This window comes from Juglans microcarpa x Juglans regia, chromosome 1D (assembly GCF_004785595.1).
Source record: "Juglans microcarpa x Juglans regia isolate MS1-56 chromosome 1D, Jm3101_v1.0, whole genome shotgun sequence".
Taxonomy (NCBI): domain Eukaryota; kingdom Viridiplantae; phylum Streptophyta; class Magnoliopsida; order Fagales; family Juglandaceae; genus Juglans; species Juglans microcarpa x Juglans regia.
The window spans coordinates 42,113,403-42,123,970 of NC_054594.1; the positions used below are offsets into that span (position 1 = coordinate 42,113,403).

Consider the following 10,568-nt stretch of genomic DNA (forward strand, 5'->3'; position numbering starts at 1 on the left):
AAGATGTGTGCTTAGTAAGGTACCCAGCACTGCTTACTCTCAATCAAGGTACCCAGCAGTGCCAACAACAGTGGTGGACATGCACGGGACTGCCACCATCGATGGTGGTGGCTTACACAAGATGTTGGTACTTTTTTTTAGTATGCTATTGGGTCATTTAAAACTTACTGTTCAAATGGACAGCTTCTTGACGTGGCCATGTAGGGCCACGCGCGTGGTTTATTATAAAAAAAAAAAAAATACATACAAAAATATATTCAAATCAAAAGACATCTGAAACTATAAAAATAGGAAGATTTAAATTTTAGGTTCTATTTACCTTTTTGTGTTTATGTTTTTAAATTTTTTAATAAATTACGTGGCATCACATACTATCTAAGCGATAAATTTGAAATGGTCGAGTAGCATTATTCTTTCTTTTGGACAAGCAAGATAAGGGAAAAAATCTTCTGGTAACTTGGGTTTCGGTACTACTGTCTCGGAATGCTTGATCCCAAGCAACGTTTTCCTGATTTTGGTGGGTTTTGGGCTTAAGGTAGTCTAGTCATACCATGTAATATCATACAGTGCCTTAAAAGTTCTCATCTTTTTTATCGCATTGCGCTGAAAGTGAACAGCCTTAGAATCTTGGCAAGCTTGCCTGCATGGGAGGTTAATTGGCACTCCCATGCATGCAGTTCATGCCAGTATGTTTTGATTGTGGAATCTTCTCCGTTTTTCATGTGGTTGTTATCGAATTATTTGTTTTCATTTCTGCAATTGATGCTGAAAGTAATTAGATTGCAGCCTTGGAATCGATGGTTGCTAAAGAGACTCGTTGATTTTAAGGAAGTAAAGCAATCTGTAGATCATATTGATCTAGCATCCTTACAACGCAAATAAACTTTCTTTATCTCTAGAAGTTCTCTCATTGTGACAATATGATTGAAAGATAAAAATGCTTGAAATCATTTCAACTCGTGAATAGCACTTGAATTTGTGTCCAGGCCGGTAACCCATTGAGTCATTTGTATGTTCATCACGATTTATTATAGTAAGGATCATCGTGATCCTCGTTTTCTCTATCACTAAATCCTGACAAATTAAGGATGTAAATTTAAACCGAAAAATCGGTCCGGACTGGACTTTATCCGGTTTTGAACCAGTCCGGTCTAGAACCAGTTCTTATATTATGAAAATCGGTCGGATCTGGTCCCGTTTCGGTTCTGTAGTTTCTGGGACTGAACCAGACCAAACCGGACTGGTTGGAAAAAATATATATATATATAAATTAATTTTATATATTACACAAAAAAAAAATATATAATATAATTATATATTAAATTTTTATATATAATTATAATAATTATATATCATATATGAAATAATTTCGTATTATAATTGATATAAATTATAACATAAAATGTTAATCTTAAATATGAACATTTGTAATTTGTTTGATCATATGTTATTAATATAATTATATATTAGATAATGATATTATAATTTATAAAATAAAAGTTTAATCTTAAAGATGAAAAATTAATTGATCATATGCTTTAAACATAATATATATATTAAATTATTAATAACATTTTATCATAAGATGTAACACTTTATTATATGTTTTTTACATTTTAAAAAAATCGAAAAACTGGACCGGAACGGATAGGAAACCGGTAAAACCGGAGGTACCAATTTAGAAGAGTAATCGGAGTGTAATCAGTTATGAAAAATAAAAAATTAGTACATACTGGTTCGGTCTTAAATTTTGTTCAAAACCGGACCGGTTACATCCCTATGACAAACTATGTCTGCCTATGGAAGCAAAGAGTAAGAACGCAAGACCATGATAGGAAGTTTCTTATTTTATTGTCTTAGCAAAAGAAAGATTTCATCATGTTTGTCCCTGCAGCCAATATAATTGGTTAAATTGGGTCGTTGTTTGACAATAAGTCTGGCTTTTATTTTCTCATAAATTGTAAATCTGAATTCTCGTTGAACACTTGGTTTAGAATGAAGAGAAAATAGAGAGCATTTATACGAAGGAGATGGAGAAAATATGAATATTCCTCTAAAAAGAAAAAAGTCCCTGCACTATACAGTGATGGTCTAAATATATACACTTGTTCGTAACAAACTAACTGCTATCTACCATAAATGGTAATTTTCTAATAATAGGAAATATTTACTGAGAATTATGAAATAATAATCAAAATATAAGAATATATGAAATGAACAATATTAACCATTCTCAGACTTTTGACTTGATGCTAAACGACATGTGTCTGCTGTGATAGTTAAACGACCTGCAGCTAGAGTATTTTCATTATGTAATACTGTGTGGGCAGTGATCTCTAGCTCCCCCACCGCCGACGTCATTTCCCGAAGGTTATGTTCCCCTCTCACTGTAGAGGCAGATAAAGGAGTACCTGAAGGCTAGCAAGCAGGAGAACCACAACTTCCTCCAGTTAATCCCATGATTGAATATCTCAAGGTCCTGCCGCCTGCGGAAAGAATGAAACTTTGAAGAACATCTGCAGGTTTAACCATTTATTTGCATCCTATACAAAGCATATATATATATATATATATATATATATATATACACGTGTAAAACTATCATTCATACGAAACAATTTGCTAACAAATGGATCGGTTTCGTTTTGGTTTTCTTTTTCATTTTAGCCGAAAGATGAAGGTTGAGTTGTTGTTGACTAGTAATCAAAAAACAGATGATTTTCTCATCAAAATAAAAGGTGAAAAATAGATAGCCGTCCAAGTGGCAGCCGTGAAGGCAAGGCATGGAGATATTTTTGAGGGAGTTATAAATTTATATTATCCAATTTTACTGTCCTTGGTCGCTGAAACTACATGATATTTTAATTAATTAAACTATACGTGTATTTGTCTAAGAATATGTGACAAATTGAAATTGTAGGTCGTGGGGTCAGAATGCCTACTTGTCTGTGCAACTCTGCACATTGACTTCTGTGCAAGAAAATAATTGGTACGTATGGCCAGCGGAGTAACAGCTGGATGAAAATGACATTACATGTCATGACGTCACATTACATACCCGCTCCAAATATTACATGTATCTCATAGCATTAATATTGACATTATCGAAATTATCTTTAAAATGAATGAAAAGTATGTATTTTTTATAAATTTAAAACTTCTCTATACATAATTTCATATTAGATTAGTAATTGAATTTATCAAAATATAATATAATATTATTTTTTTAATAATAATATTTTTTAATTTTTTTTCATATTTTACAATTACACCAACTATATGTACATTAATAATTTAATTTGATATTTAAATTATTATTTAACAACTAATTTTTTCTCAACCAAATTATCCAACAAACACATTTCACAAATTAATTTTGAAACTCAAACTAATAGTCTCCTGTATTTTGTAATAAAATAATAGAATAGACTTATAAATAGTGAATCTTCAAATATAAAGATGAAACTAAATTTTCTGTAGTTCAAAACTTGAGTTTTGAGTTTTACCAAATCCACTGACAGCATCTTAACTCTCAATCCATTCAAATTCTAGACTTTTCTTCATTTTACCAAATCCGTTGACAATGCTTTTAGAAGGGATTTACATACGTTCACTCACACATATCATATTTATAATTTTTTTAAAAGGTATGAAAATATTTTTTATAAAGTATGAGAATGTTTTTTATGATGTGTATGATATAGAATAGTGAATAATAACTGATAAAAAAAATTTATCTAAAAAATATTAAGATAAAATCTTAGAAAAAAATCGATCAATACGTTATTTTTCGTTTTGTTTTTGCTAATCAATCAAAATCTGAATTATATATTGGATTAGCTACATTATTTTTTATAATAATAAAATATTTTTATATTTTATATATTTTTTGAATTTTTTTTTCCATAATTCCCAACAAGCTATACATTAAAATGCATGAAACCCATCTATCAACCTAAAAATAGAGGAAGAGAATGAGAAAGGTGCTACAAATAAAAATGAAACTACCAAGACACTCAAGAAAATGGAAATAATGTTAAAATAATCAAAACCATAGAGAGAAAATAAGAATATTATATTATTTGCCTAAAAGACACTTCTCAACATATCTGTTGAACCCATACGGTTAAAGTCAAGTTTATATTTTCAATGTAGATAAGAATGAGAATAATTTAGGTAAAAATTGACTAACTAGAACAAATGCCCATTCCAATGCCATTACTATGAGAGGATATAGATGCTTAACGCAATAGAGTTTGAATTTTTTTCTCTAATTTTTTATTGAAAGAGATGTCTTAATTTATCACAAGTTGATGAAGACATGGAAGTATATATTTCCGATTGTAAAAAAAAAAAACTTCGGTGTCAACAAATCATTGGCCAAAAACATCGAAATTAATTGTACCACAAAGTACATTCGACTCTTCCCCTTCGTGGCCAGTCCAATAGTACCCTACCATCTTGTTGTTCAGGGGTCTAATTAGACACGTGTAATCCCTGGGCTGTGCCACTGTGGGAAACGTTGCTCGACCATAGATGCCGTAGTGCCGTACATCGTCAGAACTAGAGAGAGTGTTGGGGTAAGGAAACAAAGTGCGGTGGCGTTACGAAAAACAGCAGGTGGCTGGAAAGTGGAAACAACAATCGCATGAATTCTCAAATATGACTGGATGCCACATCAGGTGAGCCCCACAGAAGAGAGCGTGACCCTCAAGCGATTGTGAATTCCAACTCCAAGCTGACTCAGCCGTGACAAAGATATTGCTCCCGTGGGTCCCATGACAGAAATATAATTATCAATAAAACAGATGGATACCTGATTAGCCAGCTAATCACCACAGCATGGTCTCTCTCTCTCACATCTCTCATCTCTCATTTCTCTCTCTCTCCATTTCCAACTTGCATGGGAGTCCTTTCAGTTTCCAACTTTATCTCTCTGCCTCTATCTATCTCTAGTTCTTTGATATTTTTATTTCTATTTTACTTTGTCGTAAATAATATAAAAATCTGATTTAATATGTGGAAAATGGAAATAGAAGTAAAGTAGGAAAACTGAGATTTTCAGGTAAGGACTCGGGACCTGCGAATTCTCAGGGAAGGACTCTCCGGCCAATTATAAATACCAACCATTTATCAAACTCACAATGCAATTAAAACTCAAACTCTTCATCACATATATTAGGTTTTCTGTCTTTTTCTTTCTTTTTGTTGAGGTTGTATGGTTTTGTTTTGATTCGGGATGACTATCCTTGTTCAGCAGCCTGAGTTTGGTAAATTTTTTCTACTCTTTTCCTTTTTCTTTTTTTTTTCTTGTTCATTTTTTGTTTATAAGTTCTTTACATCTTTATATATTTTTTTATATATAAAATTAATCTCTAAATCTGCCCATTTGATCATATTTTTTTTTTATATTTTTGTTTATTAATCTGGATGACTATATATCCTCATCGAGCAACTTGAGTTGGGAAAATTTTCAACTCTTTTTCCTTTTTTTAAATTGTTATAATTTCTAATCATTTGGTCAGTATTTATCATATATTACTAGGTATTTTCTTCTAATTTTTAAATTAATATTTTAATCTCTAAATATGCATTCTCAAGATTTTTTAATTTAATATTCTTAAATCCTTTTTCGTCAACCGTGCTATTAATAAAAAGGAAAATCGAATATTGGCTAAAAAAAAGTACATTTAATTCCATAAATAGTTTTTTGTTTTGTTTTTTATTTTTATTTTGTTAAATTACAGGAGTGGAGGCAGAGGAAACAAAGGTCCCTACTGACGAGAAAGACTTGGTGTTGGACGGTGGATTTGTTGTGCCACAGATCAATTCATTTGGCCAAACCTTTAGGTCTGTAGTTTTTTCCATAAATTTGTCGTGTTTCGGAACTTAACAATATCCATAAATGAAAGTGTAATGTTTCTACTTCCTTTTGGGCCTCTAAAACTTGAAAAATAAGGCTATGAGATCTGTCGAAAACTGATTTCACTACTGAAGAACATGAAAATATGCAGTGGATCGATCGTGTTTGATGATCTGCAAACGTCATGTTTATGAGCAAAACCATCACAAAGAGGTCTTTCTGATCTTCAAGACTTAGATCTGGCAGATCTAGTCATTTGCATTTTTTTTTTCAACCGATCCAACCCAAAGATGATGTTATTTTCTTTTAAGTTGTTATGATTATAACATATCACAAATGATTGGTGAAGCTTAAACCCTTGGTCTATCTATTAGTGGGCCAAAGGCCCAACTACACAGGCAGCACATTAGGTCCAACACATTCGGCCCAATTCCCTTGTTATGACAGAAGTAGTGGTGAAACTGTGTAGTTATTATAATAATCTTGCACCAAAAACTCAAAAACAGGGACTATGATGCTGAAAGTCAGAGACAAGAAGGCGTGGAAAGCTTCTACAGAACTAATCACATTAACCAGACTTATGGATTTGTAAGAAAATGTCCCTGCCAGTGCATTTACTTCATTTCCAAGTCATTTCTTTTCTCGGTGACAGAAAATTTAATGTATCAAACCCATATATTCTGTCAATAAGTTGAATTAAATGCACAGGTGAAAAAGATGAGGGAAGAGTATGGCAAATTAGACAGGGTGGAGATGAGCATATGGGAATGTTGTGAACTTCTCAACGAAGTTGTTGATGAGAGTGATCCGGACTTGGACGAGCCCCAAATCGAGCACTTGTTGCAAACGGCTGAAGCAATTAGAAAGGACTATCCCAATGATGATTGGCTGCACCTAACTGGCCTTATTCATGGTAAACTCCTTTGATTTTTTTTCTTTTTTTGGCCAGGAAATTGATTAGAAGGTTGCCCATTTCATGATTAGACACTTGTATTAGTGTTACTCATAAATGCATCATGCTAATGGACAGACTCTCAGCAAGTATTGTAAAATTGATATGATCTTATTTTTAGGAGTTCTTAGCTGATATGGTTTGTATGATTTGTTTTAGACCTTGGGAAGGTACTTCTTCTTCCTCGCTTTGGGGAACTTCCTCAATGGGCTGTTGTAGGTGAGTTCGAGAAAATAAACGGTAGCATCTCCTTTTACCTTTCTCAGTAGTACATTTTCAAATTGCTGAATCATGAACCTTAATGCAGGTGACACATTCCCAGTTGGCTGTTCTTTTGATGAATCAGTTGTCCATCACAAGGTAATTCTTTCTGCGAATTTTACGCAATAAGAAACACATGATTGCAATGCATCTAGCTAGTGACCGAGTATTTTTGAAAAATAATGATGTTGGTCAATCAAATCTAATCTAATATTAAAATTCCAACCACAGTATTTCAAGGAAAATCCAGACTACAGCAATCCGGCTTACAACACTAAATGTGGAGTTTATGCTGAGGGCTGTGGGCTCAACAACGTGATGATGTCATGGGGACACGATGACTACATGTATTTGGTACATCTTTTAAACCCTAAACAAATCATTTAATTTTCTTTAACTGCAACAAGAAAATCTACAACTTTGAAATGTCTTTTGCAGGTGGCAAAGGAGAATCAAACCACTCTACCTTCTGCAGCTCTTTTTATCATCAGATATCACTCATTCTATGGTGAGTAAGAAAACAAAGAAATGCCATAACTTGTATCCAAGCATGCCCCTTTCGTTTTGATGGACATATTTGGTATTGCAGCATTACATAGATCAGAGGCATATAAGCACTTAATGAATGAGGAGGATGCTGAGAATCTGAAATGGCTCCAGATATTCAAGTAAGAAAATATGCTTCTCTTTGGTTAGTGATATGTTGCATTTCAAATTGAGTGTGCACACTAAATGTCATTTTATGGGTGCGTTTTTCATACAGCAAATATGACCTTTATAGCAAGAGCAAGGTTCGGATCGATGTTGAAAAGGTTAAGCCATACTATCTTTCCCTCATTGAAAAGGTGAGCACCATGGGGGCATCATCAAGCTAATTGTTCTTCCCTTTATCACCTGCATTATTGGTTGGAATTTACTCTTGACACAAACATGTTTATGCTGTTACAGTACTTCCCCTCGAAGCTAAAATGGTGAAAACTCACTGGATTTGAAGTTTGACGAATCATCGAGATATACATCAGAGTGCTTGCCTGTTTTATAGCTAGTTGTGGAAAATGGTAAATCAGATGTCTTTCCTAGCTGTAGTTGACTATTTCCTTTCTTTGATGGTAGTGATCACGTACGTATTAAGCTTAAAGCTATGTTTTGCGTGAAATTTCAATTCTCCCTCATTTAAATAATGTTCTCTTGTATTTCAAAGCTATTCTGAGAGTTAGTAAGCAATGAAAATTGTATGGCTTGTGTTGGGATTGGTTTATCATATTTTTTTGGAAGTAAACCGACCCAAACTCCAATCACACCCCGGATGTATAAAATAAATATGAATGTAGAGAGAATGTGAAAGAGTGTTCTTCATCTTGAATTTTATCGTTTTCATTCGTATCGTTTGATGTATCCATTTTTTTAATGAAATAGCCTTTCTTGTTAACAGAATTGGCCATTGCCATGAATTGTCAAGTCAAGCACAATCCAATTAAAAAAAGATCATAGTTAGGTAGGTTCATTCCGAGTCATAAATCACATAAATGGAACCTCCTATTTGTCTGCTCTTCCCTTCAATTAGTGAGCCATTGATTTGCATCCTGTCTGCAATGAAAATGACTGTGCACGGCTCATTCTAATCCTTTGGTTGATTTTAAATGATCGGCCGTCGTGAGCCTGAGGGAACCTTCGGTCTAGATCTCAGACCAGTCAAGTCAAAACTCCTGGGGCACAGATAGCCAAATTACGATCAAACTAGACCATTGACTTTGCTTTGTTTAATAGCAATCAGCACAATCATGTCCATTTGTACAAGCTAGCATGCATCAAAGTCGAAGAATGTAACCTTATATAATTGCTAGAGAGTGGGAAATCAATATTTTCCCATTCAAACAAAGCTGTAGAGATCTAACCAAATGCCGTGCCGAATTTTGATGTAAGGCAAGAGAACCTGTATAAATATACCCTACCATAAAACTCTATTTGTGTTCAGCTTAGCAAATCTATTACATCATAAAAAAGAAAATGGCTGGAAACTCTTTGAGGTCTGCTTTCGTGACCCTCTTCGTGTTTGCAATCATCTTATCTCCAATGGTAACATGCGATGCAGCTCGGTTCACTCAAGAAGGTAAAAATCTCGTTATCGCCTGATCATAAATATTACTCATATCAAGCATGACTACAAGATTTTTAAAATTAATTGAACAAATCTCATTTTGTTTCGGGTTTCAGTTACAGGACCCATATGCCCTGCTTGTGTATGCTGCACACCTGCACCACCAGGGTCGTGTTGCCAGTGTTGCGCTACTCCCATCGAGACACAGTCCCAGAATGGGACTCCCTGAGCTTAGTATCAATATCCATCTTTTAGATGCTGCCCAGACCTGTGTAGGCAGCAGTATATACATTATATCATGAATAAAAGGAATTTCTATAGAGAATGACCAATTCTCCTCTGAACCCTCGATTTGCAGTCTATACACCACTTTGATTTCTGAGAATAAATTAGCATGTTTGTTTGTTGTAATCAAATGAAATTATTCATGAATAAAAGAACTTCCTCGTGGATCCATCTTCTCTCTAAAAGAATTTATGCAGTTTGTGATATTATATATATAATAATGAGAAATTATACTTGCATTTTTAAAATATGAAAGTTTTAGTACACTCTTTTAAAAAAATAAATATAGGATCCACATAAAAAATTATTTTTTTAAGAGAAATATTTTAGCTACAAAAGGATTACATAAAAGTAAACGACAAACTGATATAACTTGATGTGATACGTCATATTGTAAAGTTACTTTTATTGTAAAGTAAATCTAACGGATCCCATAAAACTACGTCAGTTTGTGGATTTACTTTTGTATAATCTCTTTGTATTTATAGAAGTTCTCTTTTTTTAATAGTGAACTTTACTTTTTCATTTAGAGTACGCAAATCTTGTACAACCAAGACTGTATTTAACGTATTTCAAAATATTTTAAAAAGAGCTGTAGTACTTCCACCAAAAAATGGGTATTTTTCTTTCTCTTTTCTTCAAACATTTTTTAAATCAATTTAAACATTTTTTAAAATAAAATAAAATTTACAAACTTATTAAAAATAATTCCTTAACTATTTAAAATAAATAAATAAAAAGAAAATTCGGTATCTACTTATCGGTAGGAGTAGTAGTGTTTCTCTCTTTAAAAAACAGATCAAAAGAAAAAGGTCAGGAAGATAACGGACTTATGCATTTAGTCTATGACGTACGTTGGGCTATAAATGGCCGGCCCATCCATGGAGACGAAACTCAAGCATAAATTATGAATGGCGGGCCCATCCATGGAGATGAGAGTCAAGGTGGTTGGGGTCCTAGCATCAATTATGATTAACCCAGCTCTTCTCTCACCTCCCGAAACTCAACTTCTTTTCATTCAATCAGCCCAGATCGCTGCTAGCACTCGACCAAACCAAATCATAAGTATTTCACCACAGATAGATTAAAAAAAAATTTGCCTTATTTAT

The 10,568-nt window shown here is 33.3% G+C and overlaps 1 protein-coding gene and 1 long non-coding RNA gene across 2 annotated transcripts; both read left to right on the top strand.

The window, feature by feature from the left end:
• The first annotated feature begins 5,126 nt into the window (after window positions 1-5,126).
• On the top strand, window positions 5,127-8,334 carry LOC121260524 (inositol oxygenase 1-like). The gene is made up of 11 exons (XM_041162438.1): window positions 5,127-5,270; window positions 5,748-5,850; window positions 6,370-6,451; window positions 6,572-6,776; window positions 6,975-7,034; window positions 7,123-7,175; window positions 7,308-7,430; window positions 7,515-7,584; window positions 7,666-7,744; window positions 7,840-7,921; window positions 8,025-8,334. Exons 1-11 carry the CDS (start codon window positions 5,240-5,242, stop codon window positions 8,049-8,051), a joined length of 915 nt encoding a protein of 304 aa, XP_041018372.1. The 5' UTR covers window positions 5,127-5,239; the 3' UTR covers window positions 8,052-8,334.
• A 674-nt stretch (window positions 8,335-9,008) lies between these two features.
• LOC121262092 lies at window positions 9,009-9,621 on the top strand. Its single transcript, XR_005940038.1, has 2 exons — window positions 9,009-9,186; window positions 9,297-9,621. It is a non-coding gene; the product is annotated as an uncharacterized LOC121262092 (long non-coding RNA).
• The last annotated feature ends 947 nt before the right edge of the window (window positions 9,622-10,568 follow it).